The following is a 16,816-nucleotide window of genomic DNA, read 5'->3' on the forward strand; positions in this document are numbered from 1 at the left end:
TCCATCTGGTCCTGCACAACTGTTAGGGTCCATAGAATCTATTGCCATTTTAATCTCTTCTGCTGTGGGATATCTTGTTAAAAGGTAGTTGTCCTCAGTACTGACCAGATTGTCACATCCTCTAATAAAGTCCAAATTCATATCCCTTGAGTTCCCAGTGAAAATTTCACTGAAATGCTCAATTGCAGCTTTGGAGATATTTGCGTTACCTTCGACCCATTGATCATTTCGATCTTTAATCTTATAAATTTGGGCTCTTCTTCTCCTTGCCTTGATAGTACTGTGAAAGTACTTCGTATTGGAATCCCCTTCTTCTGCCCATTTGATTCTAGCTTTTTGTCTTAAAATAGAATCTTCCATTTTCAACCATTTGATGTATTCAGCTTTTGTTTTATTAAGCCGCAATCTATCAGTATCAGCATCAGAGTTTACATATGCAGTTTCTGCATCTGAAACTTCCTTCTCAAATTTCTTGACATTTTCAAACACATCACCAATACTGTTTCTGGACCACTTACTAAGCTCTCTAGCCAAAGTTTTCAGCTTTTGTTGTAATATCCACATAGGGTTTCCATATACTTCTGTTTCCCAGACTGTTTTAACCAAAGGAAGAAATTCTTTTTGGTCAGTCCAAAAATTAAGAAATTTGAAGTATTTAATTACCTGTTGGTTGTCATTGGTGCAATTGACAAGTAGTAAATTATGATCAGACCCAGTCTTAGATAAATGCTCCACATTAATGTTTGGGAACATAGTACTCCATTCTTCATTGTGTAGCAACCTATCCAATCTCATATGAATTCTTTCCGTACCTCCTCTCCCATTGCACCAAGTGTGAATATTACCTACAAAACCAGCATCTGTCATACCACAATCATCCATACAATTTATAAAATCAAAATAGGTACTTAATCTAAAAGGAACACCCCCTTTCTTTTCTTCGGCTTCCATTATAGAGTTAAAATCTCCCCCGATGGCCCATGGGCCATCAATGATGGAATTCAAGTCTCTTAACTTCTGCCAAAGATACCTCCTTTTATTAGCTTTAGATCTGGCATAAACAGTTGTTATCCAGAAATTATCCGTGCTCCCCTGTAAATGAATCTGCAAGGTAACTTGTTGTCTAGTTTTGGAGACCACTGAACAAACAAAGTTAGAATTCCAAAATATCCAAATTTTACTATGAGAGTTGGAGATGGCATGGTCGAACCCCATCCTTCTCCTAAACTTCTCGATTTTGTTACTAGTATGAAAAGGTTCTTGTAAAGTTATAAAATCAATTTTGTGAAGTCTAACAAGCTTAATAAGTCTGTCCAGAGCACCCTTGGAAGTTATCCCTCTAATATTCCAAATTATGTATTTAATCATAAAGGAACTTCGGGGGATAAGACAACCTTTTCAGATTGTTCCGGTTTTTCTGACAAATTATTTTTGTTTCCCTTTTTGTTCTTCCTACCTTTCTTGTTTTTGTTACCTCTTGGTGACAAACCTTGTTGTAATATTGCTTGATCTCTTTCTTGTGTAATAGGGTCCTTGCATTCTTTTGGAGTTGGAGCAAAGACTTCAAATAAACTGTCAAGGATTTGTGCTTCTTCTTCAGAAACGTCTAAGAAGCTATCAGGAACTTCCTCATCCGAAGATATTTCGTCAATTTGATCTTCACTGGTATCGTAGCAATATTCCTGATCCGAATTATTTTCCAGATCAGTGTCTTGTCTATTTACAGGGGGAATGAACTCAATGTTCCCCAAATCAATCTCTATCCTGCCTCCTTTTAGTGGTAAACACTCGGTATTCGTTGTAGGAGACATATGATCCTTTTGTATTCCTCTTGAACTGCTGCCCTAGCTATCCGTTGTTTCATTCACTTCTAAACCTTGATTAACTTCCATATTGTTCTGGTGTTGCTCCTCTATCCGCTTCTTTCCATCTAAAGGTTTGTCAGATTCTTTAAAGGGTTCTTGAGCATTACCCGATCTTGGTTTTTGTTTTACCCATAACATGTTCTTGAGAAATCTAGCTGCAGTAACCTTCTTTTTTTCTCTTCTTTTGCTTCTTTTTTTGGCCTTTGGCTCCTACACCTTTGTTTTCATATTGCTTGTTTTCTTCGTTAGATTTTTGCATCTCAGCAGGATTTATTTCTTTACCATGCTTGCTGTTTGCAGTGACAAATTGGTCGACTGGCAGCTTGCTTCCAGTGGCAGCGTCTGGCTGCTGGCTGTTTCCAGTGGCAGCGTCTGGCTGCTGGCTGTTTCCAGTGGCAGCGACTCGCTGCTCGCTGTTTGCAGTGGCAGCGACTCGCTGCTCGCTGTTTCCAGTGGCAGCGACTGGCTGCTCGCTGTTTCCAGTGGCAGCGACTGCAGTTTGGTCGCTTGGTCGATCAGCCTGTTTTCCACTGGTGTTTAGGCTTTTAATCCCCTGCCCCTCGACCTGAGAAATAGCCTGTTGATTAATTTGAATAGTCCTCTGATTCCCCTGCATCTTCTCTGTTTTGTTTCGGGCAGCCTTTTTCCCAGTTCCTCTAGCATGATCGTTTCCATTCCGAGTGTTGGTATTCTTTAAAACCTTCTTATTCTTCCTCCTGTTAACTTCGGTGAAGCCATCCTCCTCATGTTCAGTTCTATCCAAATTTGAGGTATTTGGATCATTTTCGCCTTTGATGGTATCATGTCCATCATTATTTTCCTGATTTTTTCCAGTATTCGAATTTTGTTGTTGTATTTCCCCTTTTTCGAACTGATTCTGCCTGGGCTGTCCTTCCGCTGCTAGTTTTTTATCCCTTTCCTTTTCCTTTTCCACCCTTCTACATTGGATTATTGAATGCCCTAGCATTTTGCAATGAGTACAAAACTTGGGGGGCATTCTCATATTCAAGCTTCTGATAGAATCCTTTGCGAGGGCAATTTTCATTTTCAGTACCAATGAAGATGGAGTTAATTTTAGTCTTGGTGAGATTGACCTCGACTCTCACTTTTGCCATACTTGGCCTGGTCCTATTCTCAGTGGCAGGATCCATCATAAGAGGAGTTCCTATCGGGGCTACTATTTGTTTTATATAATTCCATGAATGTAAGTGAAAGGGCAAACCAGGTAATAGAACCCAAACAGGAACTACCGGAGAATCCTCATGCGGTTTGAACTCCGGCGTCCACTTTTCTAACCACATAACTTGTTCATCAATTTCAATGGAACGTCTATACCACACTGTCTTAAAATCATACTCATTTGAGAAATCTAGAAAGACTGTACGATAATCATAAACATCAATTGTAACTTTACCTCTAACAGTGATTATCTCTACAAATCTTGCTCGTAGCTTTTCTATTTGGGGCCTTGATCGAATAAACTTCCCAACCAAAGTAAATGTACATTCATCAGACATTACACCATAATATTTCCCGTTGTTGAATAGCACAGCTGGTACTCCATTATAAGTGGTATATTTGGCGGTAATTTCTGGGTTCCCTAATCGATTTTGTTTCAAGATAGGAGCTTTAAGGTTTTGAATTGCTTCAGCATAGTTGTAATTAGAGGGAATTTGTGCCGTAGCTGTGGTCGGAATAGTGGTTACTGTTGGAGGCACGTTGAGACGCGCCGGAATCGGCACCTCCGGCGTCCCCATGGGGCCGGAGAGTGAGATTCACTCGCCTAAGAATGGGGGATGTAGCCGTTATGTAGAGAGAGCAAAAAAAAATTTACTGTAGCTCTGTTTTTTTGATAATATCTTCACTTGTATATTCTTGTGTTGTTTTATATCAACTTTTATGTTGTTCAGTCCATTTAGATTATAAAATTTAGAGGTACTGTAATTTTAGTGAATGGATTATTCTGATAAAACTTAAATCTAATTTTACGTTTTTTTAATTGTTAGTTTCTTTGAATTTTGGAGATTATGGGATTAAAAACTTGAAGCTTCAACTTAAGTTAGTACCTGTAAATTGTGAGGGCTTGCCTGAGTAAAGAGGAAGTTGGATTTTATTGTAAAGTTTTTTTTCATTTCGTCTTCTTTGGATGTATTTCTAAATCCAGTCAAATCATCCTATTTCTGAACTCTTGGGGTGAAGATAAATATATATTTGTTGTGCTTTGTTTGCAGGTTTTGTGGAGACATATTTTTCTCCTTGTCTTTGCTAATTTTGTTAAAGAATTTATAGGCAATTATTAATTTGGAGCACGAATTCATTGACATATTCATACCATTAGAAGCTATTATCTTAATTAGCTTCACATGTTTCTTGCTCACGGCAAATGCACTGTCGCTGTTATGAATTTTAATTGTTTGAACGAAAAAATTGTAAATGGTAAAACTAATAGTCTTGATTTCAGTATTTTCTATTTTATGCTTCAACTTTTTAAATATATAGAAGTTTTAAAATAATGATAAGGGACTAACGTGCAACGCACGTTCCCAGGTACTAGTCTTATGATAACTTTAGTGAGTTAGAAGAAACATTTCCCCACCTACCAGACATTTGACAAGACACACAACGTATTGTCCAATTTTCTCCTTAATATATGCTCATTGCTTTCAAGACTTTTTGTTACACTTAGGGTGAACGAAAATTTCAGGTTGTTCTTAGACCAAAAAATTTGCTTGACATTAATCAGTTACGTAGGTTTGTTGTACGTCGCATAGTTTAATCGACATTAATTTAGGACGTCTAATTTATTGGATATTGCATGTCGGAAGGACGGTTTCACAATTCGAGATGTCTAAGTTTAAGCTTTGCTTCTCTAATGTTAAAATAGAATTGTTTAGCGTGTTCTTCTGCAAGCGAAGTGCATAAGTCAATGCTTTACTTTGTTTGTTACAATGGAAAGTATTAGACAAATCCTTCAAATCTTTCGTCAACTACGTACATGACTTAAATTAATCAAGAGAAGAAACTCTATGTCCTTAGCCAAATTCACAGAGCTGCAAATCTTCTTTAATCTTTATTCTTACGTCCTTCGTTGGCTAAAGTCGGCACGGCACATTAGTTTGCCTCCCTCCAAGTATGTGTAATGGTGTCATTGTTGACTTTCAACAAAAATATTCACTATCTTTATTAATATCTTTCAGTGGGAGACATAGTTATGTCCTGCTCACCAATAAGCTTGATTGCTAGTTGGCAATATGCTTTCGCTTCATGATAAGCAATGTGTACTATTTATTGATAAACCCATCACATGTTGAGATGGCCGAGTTGGTCTAAGGCGCCAGATTAAGGTTCTGGTCCGAAAGGGCGTGGGTTCAAATCCCACTCTCAACATTCAATTTTTGTTAATTTTTTTTTTTTTCCTCTTATATAAAGGATAAAGGTTATAACCTTTTTTTTTTTTTTTTTTTTTTTTTTTTTTGGTTCCTTTAGGTTTACAACTTCTGAAAAGCTTATTAAAAGGACAAAGTAAAAGGATAAACAAGAAGATACACAAAAGCTTTTATCGGTATAGGCTTGACAAGTTCTATACAATCATATGGACTTACCGCTTACGATACCTTATAATCGTAAAACTCTCTTTTTAATTTGGTTTGTAAAAATTGAACATCCATAGACCATACAACACATCATGCTTCTTTAAGCTTCAATGATGCCAATTTTAATGAGCACAAACAATTCAAAATTCACTATCGCTTTCCGTTTGGAGCACCACTAGACAAGGAAAAATTGCTCTAGAACATACTGTCTTTATGTAACTCACTAAAGTGACTACCAAATCCCACTCTCAACATTCAATTTTTGTTAAATTTTTTTTTCCTCTTATAAAAAGGATAAAGGCTATAACCCTTTTTTTTTTTTTTTTTTTTTTTTTGGTTCCTTTAGGTTTACAACTTCTGAAAAGCTTATTAAAAGGAGAAAGTAAAAAGATAAACAAGAAGATACATAAAAGCTTTTATCAGTATAGGCTTGACAAGTTCTATAAAATCATATGGACTTACCACTTACGATACCTTATAATCGTAAAACTCTCTTTTTAATTTGGTTTGTAAAAATTGAACATCCATAGACCATACAACACATAATGCTTCTTTAAGCTTCAATGATACCAATTTTAATGCACACAAACAATTCAAAATTCACTATCGCTTTCCGTTTGGAGCATCACTAGACAAGGAAAAATTGCTCTAGAACATACTGTCTTTATGTAACTCACTAAAGTGAATACTTTTAGTATAATGGGAGATAAATTTGAGAAATACTAGTGAAACATTCTAATATGGGATTACAATTGATGTCCAAGAGAAAAAGAAAACGTTAACCTTCATTTGATAACTCATCCCTTGCTAGTTTGTGTATAAAATAGAAAATGATGCTACACTTATTTTGTGTATACAAAATGATATCATGTCCTTTCCCTTTTCTTCCATTTCAATTATTATACTTTTAATTCATTACACAAAGATTATGCAATAAATTAAGCTACAAAATCATTCTTTCAGAATCTACTGGCTTTGCAACAAAGTACTAATTAACACTCCTCAATAAACATAACAACTTAATTTTGTTTCCTAAGTAGAAGAAATATTACACTAATGCCAAACTACATAATTTAACATTACTACTTGGCTAATCCTCTTTTAGGATCTTCTATCCTAATTAAAAGCCGACTTAGTTTCATCAGGTGACCACTTTTGCAGCCTTGTAGTTAGAAATTGGCCATTTTTCCAAAACTAGACTAGTGAAATGAATATTAGTTCTGAATCTCAAACTTCAGACCAGGTAGTCACTTTTGAACTTCAAATCACTGATCTAATTTTAAGAAAAGTCTTCGAAATACAAGGCCACAAAAGTGGTTACTTTTGTATACCATCTCCTTCTTGATCAATAAGTAGCCCAATAGTTGTCTAAATCAGCACAATGCTCCATGGCCATGACACCATTATTCATAGTATTTGCATTATTCATTTCAACTCCATAACCTGCCTCACTTGTAATTGCACAATTTGCCATCATAGAAGAAGCCACTTCTTGTTGATTCATAACTTGTGGTGGTGGCATTGACCTTAAAACTGGTTGAGACGAAGCGGCGCCACCACCAAGATTCAAGTTTAAGCCTGAAATAGTGAAGTAATTACTATCTCCTCCTCCACCACCACTACTACTACCTCCAATATTGTAACTCATTTGGGGTTGTATTGGAAAGTTCATATTTGATGAACCACTTTGAAAGATAACCCTATTATTGAGTTCTTGAATTTCTGCATGGCTCATGTAATTACCTCTTCCCATTGGAAACTGGAACCCTTGATGATCATGAGGTAATTGCATCATATGTGAGGACATTGATGCATTTTGAGTGATGTTGAGAGAGTAGGGATTTAGTGTTGCCCTTGAATGATTATTAATAGGGTACTTCTTCAATCCTGCACTCTTCTGGAAAATTCGACAAACCACCCACTCGTCTTGCTGCAAAAATGGAGTATATAGTAGCATGTTTAGCAAAAGAATTTAACTTCTATTCACTGACAATGTAAAAACATTTTTACACTATCAGATTATTCCAGATTATTCATAAGACGAGGAAAACGAAGATAAGTGATTGTGAGTGAAATTAGTAACATGAAAAAATAAGACATATATACAACCTAACGAGTATGATAGCATGTCAAACGAGTTCATTTTCTTGGTTACCAAACAAGTTTAGCTTCTGTATATTGATTGTGTAACTTAATTTTTATACTATCATTTCATAGAAAAGTTAAATGCACATGTAACTGCTTATAATAAGTGAATTAGTGTTTTGAAAAATAAAGACAGATAACCTGCTATAATAAATTATGACACATTAATAATATAAACATTCTTTATATATACTGCAAGTCATTGAGAATGTACATTTAACTCTTACCCAAGATATTATATATGTATACGGTTACCCCATGACTTCATACGGAAAGGGTTCTTCGTTTTTCTTAATTAAATTAAGAAAATATTCATTTAATTTAGAGCCCGATGTAGGGAAGTTTTTCTTTATGTTCTCTGTAGCAAAATCAAATAAACTTTTAATTTTCTGATCTTCATTATACAAAAGATGAACTTTTAATGTATAAATATTATACATTAATATTATAAATATCATCTGGGGTTTAAAAAGACACTTTAAATAGATCATCCAAAACCACACATAACAGTTAACTTGAAAAAACTTAAATGACTGAGGTGATTGTTTGATCCAAAGGGAATTCAGCTTCACAAGAAAATAACTACAACAAATTGAGGTTTCAAGTTTCACACTCAAGAGGGATAAGAAATGTACATTAACTTGAACAAGTATACGTAATTGAATAATAAGGAATTAATCGAATAGATTCATGTTACATACATTGAAATACCTTCTTTTCTACACCAATATAGTTAACTTGTGATAGTTGACCAGTCACCTTTTTTACCAGGTTATCAATTAATGCTTATCATACAAATTTAATTACAGTGACTTGATTGTATAAATATTTTTTACATTGTCATCAGTGCATAGAAGTTAAACTCAAACAAATACAAGAGAAGATTAAAAAGAGAACATGTAATGTCATACCTTGGTTGTTCTATAAGAAGATTTGGATCGAACCCTATATTCATGCATCACCCAATTGGATTTTTCTCCTCTAGGAGCTCTTCCTTTATAGAAAACCAATGTCTTTTTCATCCCAACCAATTCTGTTGTTTTGCTATTGAATATCTCCTTGTCTTTCCCAGTAGTTTTCCAGTATCCAGTATTTGTTGCTCGATTTGTTCTTACTCCAGTTGGGTACTTTCTATCACGAAGGCTGAAAAAATACCATTCCTTTCCTCCCATTTTTGCCTTCCCTGTAATTTTCACATGTAAACAATAGAGTTAAAATGATCGATTTAACTTATACGGAGTATATAATTTATATAGTTATTATTATCATTATTTTAACATGTTATAGCATGTTACTTGGTTTGTTTTTTACATTACAAATCTCACTTATTATTTTGGATTCTCGTAAAGGGTAGGTATTCATTTCTGGTTACTTTTAGTTAGTGTTTATTGCTGAATGATCGCTCGATATTTGACTGGAAACTATGGTCTGAAAGCTTCCTCTCTCCAGCAAGCAAGACGAGATCACCATTTCTTTCGTTAATGGACTTCTTTTACTTCGTAACCTCAGCCTTAGATGTCGTTTCATAGATTCTCGAACCTCCGACAGATAAAATCTCCATGCATGCGTTTTTCTCTCCTCCCCTCATGACTCATGTAGACATTTTTTAAGGAAAGTTAAGTGTTTTATCCAGGCAACTAAAATATTTATCCACTCCATGTAAAATAAGTGCATACTATCCGAAAAAGGGATAACTGTTGAAAATTTCAGGTAGTATAAATATCTATATCTTTTAAATGACCTAATAATATAAGAATTCTTTTATACAGTCAAACTAGACTGAAAGAATGATTAGCCAATTCATATGATAAATTCCACGAGAAACGTGAGAGTTCGTTGATAACTTATCAAGAAAGCTCAATCGCGGTGGTACAAGAATTTGCTGTTAACTTTGGTTTTAATTTGAAGAAGAAAACACCTTATAATTATTTTATTTTTCAGTTTTAATTTGCTGCTCTCATTAGTTGCACAACAGATCAAGAATAAAGTTTGCTGAGAGGATGTGATAAAAGTTATAAAATAGTACAATATATATATATGTTAAAAAAAGTATTACTTGTATCCCGTTTGTTATAATATTTCCAAAATGAAAATAAAAACAAAAACTGTAAAGTAGAGGGAAAGATCCAAAACTTGTTCTCTTATGTATATGCATCACTTCTCTAGAAATTTCTCATAAAGATAAACATACAACATAGAGCAAATTTTGAGCAATCTTTAACAATACACTAGAACTTTTTCTTATATCAAGGAGATTCAACAATTTGTTATAAAAGATATACTATACATAAACCAACCTTTTCTTTTTTTCTTATATCAAGGAGATTCAATAATTCATCTACATACACAACTATTTTTACCTCGCTACATGCTAGCATAATTTTATGTTGAAGCAAGGTCAGTTAAATATTCCTTTCGGATATGTAGGGATGGATCTAGTAAATAAGATATGGTTTCATCTGAACTCATAACTTTGTTGTAAACCTACCTTGTATATATGCTAAAAAGATCCATCAATATTCAATAAGTACACATAATATATTTCAAACCCATAATTTAGATGAGATGTGGTTGAATTTTGAGTCAAACTCATAAATTTCAAATTTTGAGTTTACCTCTGGAATACCTGGACTAGCTAGTAGCTAGCCCTATTTCATTGCCAATGCAAAAAAATGCTAGAAAGTAATACATACAATTTTTTGGTTTCAAGTTTCAACACATACCTGGAAGATCCCATGGCTCAGATTTATTTAGATCAACATCAGCAATAGCCCTTCCAGTAAAATTAGCATCCTCTATCTTGTTCACTAGATAATAAGTTATAAGCTCTTCATCTGTAGGATGAAATCTGAACCCTGGTGGTAGCTCATGAGTTTCTTCTCTCACTTGATCAACCATTTCTTTTCCAAATCCTATTCTCAACTTATTATATTTGTTTGTTTATAAAAGGAAACCCTAAAACTTAAAATTTGTATATGTAGATAAAACACTAGTACGAAAACCAAAAGAGTAAGCTTTTAGAAAAAGTTGGTACATGAAAATTAAGGGATTTGAGAAGTATATCCAGAATGGATCAAAACCTAAATAAGTTTCCAAAAAGGAGGAAAACTTAACTAGCTAATAAAGTTTGTTGTTTGCTCTGTGCTGCAAGAAATAATAAATTTTCTTAATTTGGTTGCATGTCTAGAGGAAATGGAATTATGGGATTTGTATAATATTTTTGCTAAAACCTTTGCTAGAAGTTTAGGTTTTGAGGGCTCTTGATGAGAGATGGAAGAGGAAGTGTTTCTTGCTTCAGAATTTAAAGAAGTGGGAAGAAAGAAGGACATGGTAACGTGTGTATTACAAGCTCTCACCTACTATGGGTCTTGAGGTACACGGTTGTTTCATCCCTAATTGGCTAAAAAAAATCTAACTAATGTGAATTGATAATGTTATAGAGATGCGGACAGTAAAATGGATGTGCAATTATACAAGATTTCAATGGCTATATGTGCAAAAAGGTTCAAGTAACCTCATCGAGGATAAAATGAGAAACGGTCACTTGAGATTATACGGTTAAGTCTTCCGTCAATAGCCAAATGCATCGGCTCATGATGTAAATCATGGTGAGTGAGGTATTGAAAACAACGAGATAGATCTAAAATCACTTTGACATCGTATGTCGAAGGACCTATATATAATCTCTTGGGGTCTCACTACAAGAAAGTATAAAATTCGTAACCTTTTTCTAGCAACTACATATTGTTGTTGGTTAAAATATTTTAGTACATGGCAACAATATGATAAATCGTTTCGTAGAGTATATATTGCCAACAATTTTTATCTCCCGTTGGTGTATACTCAATATATAATAAGTGCTACATCTATGTTTTATTCTGGCTAAAACTCAGTAAAAATAAAGATTAGAGTTACTTTTGTTGTGATCTTTATTGGGCTGTTGTATAGTGTTAAAATCCCGATATATTTACTTTGAGTGCATCTTTCAGACAAGTGTACTTACATACTATCATCTTCAACATAATCTTCTTTGTCATTTTGCCCGTACGTACATCTTCAATTACTTTGTAAACACTCAATAACTCAATTACCTCGTTTAATTTTCTCCTAACTAGTTCAAACTAAAGATACTCAAAATCCATTGTATTATTTTGTATCAACTCTTTCATTAATTTAGAACTTGCAATGCTAATCTGAATATTGATCCGCATAGATTCTCTAGAGCCATGTTATTCATAGAACTAAATTTCACATTAATGCTGAAAAGATATATCTTTCAGTTCATCCCTTGATTATCAGTTTCTCTATACATTTGAGATGAGAAGCCACTGTACTTAGTTTTATGAGAAGCCACTGTACTTAGTTTTACTTTTTGTTTTTATATTTTTGTTTCACTTAATGCCCATGAAGTATATTAATTTAGTATAAACCAAAGAAATTAAACTTGTTGCTGAAATGAATTTACATCTTTGATTTAATAAGACTAATTAACCTTGTTTTGGTTGATCAAATATATACATCGAATAATGAAAATTTTAATGAGAAAATGAACTCCTGTACTGGCGACAAACAATTTGAATCAAAAAACGACTCTATTAAAGATCTTATGTGTTTTATTTATAGATCTCCTATGTTATTTTTACAAATCTCTTCGAAAGGATCATATAATTAAAATTAAATAACATGTAGAGTGGACTATAAAATCAAAGCTGCCATTTTCTATTCGGTAATTAAGAAACTTGTGGGTTGGTCCTTCGTATACTAGCTAGGAGCAATTAAAGTGATGAAAGGTAAATTCTTCAATAATTATAAGATCAACAATGTTATGTGGTAGTGAATATTGGGCCGTTAAAATCCATCATATTCACAAGATGAGGGTTATAGAATGCGAATACTAAAATAGATGTGCGGTCATACAAGATAAGATAAGATTTAAAATTAATACGTTCGTCAGAAGGTGCAAGTAGCACGCATTGAGGATAAAATGAGAGAAGATCAATCGCTTGAGATGGTTTGGTCATGTCCTGCGTCAATCTACATATGCACCGGTCGATCCGTATGTGCGAAACTATGGTGAATGAAGATGTTAAAAGGGAACAAGGTAAGCCTAAAATCACATGGAAATAAAGCTGTCTCAAAAGTATAATTTGTTTGGAACCAATGCAGATTTGGCTAAAGATAAGGCACAAAACACAATGAAAGAATAAGATACATATATGCGATATCTACTAGTAGAGAATAGTATTTAGTCTTGTTAGTACATTGATTTTGGACATATTGCTTTTCCTGGGAGTTTTTTGACCTTATTATAGATTTATATGCTAGTAAAAATACAGAAAACTTTTAATAATAATAATAATAACAACAACATGAGTTGAGCTTTAGAAAAATATGACAGTGAAGACTCATATTGTTGTTGATCCCAACTTGTTTGGGACTAAGCATGGTTAAAACGTTTAGAGGATTTTTTTTTTTTTTTTTTTTTTGCTTATTATAGTGTAAGAGATACTCCCTCTGTTTCAATTTATGTGAACTTTTTACTATTTGGAGAGTGTACGTGGTTCTTTGACCACAATGTCCTTACACTTTTTCTAAATTATCTTAATTATAAATTATTATGACTTATAGTACTTTTAATGTAGTTTCTAAATATATAAATTTTATTTTTACAAATTTGAAAAATCTATGTCAAAATTTAAGGTCAAAGTTATAAAGTTTGACCCTCGTAATCCAAAAAGGTTCACATAAATTGAAACAGATGGAGTATATAGAACTAATTGAGATGTTCGAATACAATCTCCAGACTTACTATCATCAAGTAAACCTGCATTAACTTTTGGGCTTTTGATATATTCGGCTGCTCTGCCGCTAGTTAATATACAAGAAATATATAATGATGTATAAACTATGTATATTACATATGTTATAAACAAAAGTTACATATTAATTGCTATTGTTTTGGTGGACGGCTATACAATATAAAATCCCCTTCACTTTTCGCATAAATCCAATAATTAGTTTTCACCTCAAATTAAAAAAAGGGAAATCTACGTGGCATAACTAACTCTAGTACATATTTATATTTATTAGCTATAGTTTAGATTAATTACATCTTATAGCTAAGAGTAATATGTTAAATACAATTAATAGCTACATATATATTTAAAGTAGAATACTTTATTATTATTATTTATAAATTTTTGGGGGGTTAACTACTTCTTCTCTCGACGGACCGCCGCCGGAGCTCCAGCGAACGAGCTCCGGCCACCAACCAACAACAATACACCACTGCTCCGGTTCCCTTCTCCTTCTACTCCCTCCGTCATCCGCAACGATCTGAGCTTCTTCTGCCACAACCACCACAAATCTAAGCTAAGAGACATTTTCTCCGGCTAACTGTTGTTGTTGTTGTTGTGAAATTTTCCGGCAGATCTGGCTGGAACTAGTGGGCGAACAGTTGGTGTTGTTGTTGTGAAATTTCCAGCAGATCTGGCCGGAACTACTGGTTGGTGGTGTTGTATTCACGAATATGGCGATTGTATTCACTTTTTTGAGCTTTTTTGTTAAATTTTTAGATTGTATTCATTTTTTTAGGGTGTATTTGTTAGCATAAGGGTTGTCGTTATTGTTGTTGTGAAATTTCCGGCAGATCTGGCCGGAAATCATTGACAGACCTGGCTGGAACTAGTGGTTGGTGTTGTTGTATTCACAATATGGCGATTGTATTCACTTTTTTGAGCTTTTTTTGTTAAATTTTTAGATTGTATTAATTTTTTTTTTTGGTGTATTTGTTAATTTTTGGTGTATCTATTGTATTCATGAATACAGCGAACCCGTTTATGAATGCAGATAGTCATTTCATGAATACAGTGAAAAAAAAATTCGTTGAATCTGAACTTGAATACAGCAAAATCTGACTCAGCCGAATTTTGAATACAATCTACTGTAGCGCGTGAATACAATCTACAATTAGCTAAAGTGTAGCTATGCCTAACAAAAAAACCTCAAAATGTAGTCATTTATATAAGTTGCCCTTAAAAAAAGGGGTAACATATATTACGTGTATGTTTATATTAGCGAAGGATCCATCTATAAACTGTTAATATGAAACTCTTTATATCCATATTATTATTTGCACCAAACTTAATGTTTAATTTCAAAACATAACTTATTTTCTCTAAACTAAAGGATTTCAACAATGTATAAGAGCTGGCAAACGTGTTTAATTTTGTGTGTGTATATATTAATATATACATATAATATACATAGTTTATAAATAACTAGTGTATATTTTTTATATTTGGCTAACTGATGTGTAATTATTTTTGTCCAGCGTCCAAATGTGTTACTTTTTTCTAAACGTAAATGATTTTTTTAGTTAAGTAACTAGGTTCAATCAATGTGTCAATATCTTTTTGGCCCTTTTTCTGGTCATAATTTTGACTTAGGGAACATTACAATTACGAAGAATATTCTTTGTCACGTAACTTTTTTTAATTGAAGCATTCTACGTCGGGAAAGTTTATCATGGACCTAATCAATTTCATCAGTAATTTCTACCAAAAATTAGAAGTATGGATGTCGACATGACAGTATGTAGTCAGAGTTATTAGTATCACACAAGACAATAATTAATAAGTGTATATATACTGCCACCTTTTTTTTTACATCGAAACAATATGATTCTTATTCATTCATTAGCAAAGCAAAAGTGTCATGAGTTAAAACTTACAAGCCATGTAGAAAGTTGATCATCGATCGCAATAGATTCATGTACTAATGTTTGTTTACTACTTTCTTGACATTTAATCTTTGTTTACGGTTCATTTTGCGCAAACGACCATAATTTGGAGAAGAAAATAACAAGATTAGTTTTTAATTTTTACTTGGCTTACACTTCAACACTACATATGTATTTAGCATTGAGACGCTCATATATAACCAACTTATTTTTTTATGTTATACATGTAACGGCAGTATATGCTTATCAAGATTATAATGTTAACGCGTATAAGTGTTTTACTAGTATATATGACATCTTATTGTATTGTCATGATCCAATTATGCAATGTATCCATTAATTAATGCATTTTGAAACTAGTCTACTACTTCTTGACAATTGACATCCAATCCTAGTTTATGGTTCATTTTGAACCCTAGACGATATTTCTAGGAGAAAATAACAAGATTAGTTTCCTAGAAGATTAGTATTTTACTTGTCTTATACTTCAATTCTAAGTATATAATAGTCTTTGGTCACATCCATATATATAACCTAACTTATATTTTACGTTGTATGTCTTGATATCGATACGTACTTATCTTGATTATATATAATTAACTAAACGCATATAAATATTTTACTAATATATATGACATCTTATTATATTGTCATGATCCAATCATGCATTGTATCCATTTCATTTTGAAACTAGTTTACTAATTTCTTGGCATCCAATCCTAGTTTATGGCTCATTTGCGCCCTTAACGACTATTTGGATGAGAAAATAACAAGATAAAATTAGTTTCCTAGAAGATTGGTATTTTACTTGTCTTATACTTCAAGCCTATATATTAGTACTTAGTATTGACAAGTCCATATATAACAACTTTATATTTTTATGTTATATATATGCAATGTTGAAACTAAGACTTATCACGCATTATAACGTAAACACGTATAAGTTTTTCGCTAGTATGAGTTATGTCATGATGGTATCATGCACTTGTATTTATTGCATTTTGTTATGGTTGTAGAATTATGTTAGGTCATACAAGCCATTGTTTCCGAACAATAAATTAGGATTTCGTGCAACTCTAGAAAGTAATGCACGTGAATTCTAATATTCAAGAAAGATTAGAGATAAGGGTGGTGCACTAAATATGTAGTTATTTAACGAAGACTTTGTCCTCTCACACGGTAAAAAATCATTGAGAAAGTAGTTGGAAGCTGGCAAAAGCGGATTCAAAATTTTTATTTTGATGAATTTAATTTGTAAATTTTTATCATTGGACTCTTTATACCTTCAAAATTATGAGTATAAAATGTAATATTTTCTATAACTTTAAAGATATTTTACATATATATCTACGGTGTATCAAAAATATTATATTCAAATTGTTCAGCTGAACCCGTGGTTTAGATGCTACATCTGCCTTTGTTGGAACCTGGAAGGTTGCAGCCAAGGATGTGGCTATCAACTGAAAAAAAAT

At 33.1% G+C, this 16,816-nt stretch overlaps 1 protein-coding gene and 1 non-coding gene across 2 annotated transcripts; one reads left to right on the forward strand and one right to left on the reverse strand.

The window, feature by feature from the left end:
* Positions 1-5,171: 5,171 nt before the first annotated feature.
* TRNAL-AAG (transfer RNA leucine (anticodon AAG)) lies at positions 5,172-5,252 on the forward strand. Its single transcript has one exon. It is a non-coding gene; the product is annotated as a tRNA-Leu (tRNA).
* A 1,048-nt stretch (positions 5,253-6,300) lies between these two features.
* On the reverse strand, positions 6,301-10,873 carry LOC132057523 (NAC domain-containing protein 20-like). Its single transcript, XM_059450165.1, has 3 exons — positions 10,327-10,873; positions 8,515-8,786; positions 6,301-7,388 (listed from the first exon to the last, which is right to left on the reverse strand). The coding sequence occupies exons 1-3, from the start codon at positions 10,499-10,501 to the stop codon at positions 6,804-6,806; spliced, it is 1,032 nt and encodes a 343-aa protein (XP_059306148.1). The 5' UTR covers positions 10,502-10,873; the 3' UTR covers positions 6,301-6,803.
* Between the last annotated feature and the right edge of the window lie 5,943 nt (positions 10,874-16,816).

The sequence above is a fragment of the Lycium ferocissimum genome, chromosome 1 (genome assembly GCF_029784015.1).
Source record: "Lycium ferocissimum isolate CSIRO_LF1 chromosome 1, AGI_CSIRO_Lferr_CH_V1, whole genome shotgun sequence".
Classification (NCBI taxonomy): domain Eukaryota; kingdom Viridiplantae; phylum Streptophyta; class Magnoliopsida; order Solanales; family Solanaceae; genus Lycium; species Lycium ferocissimum.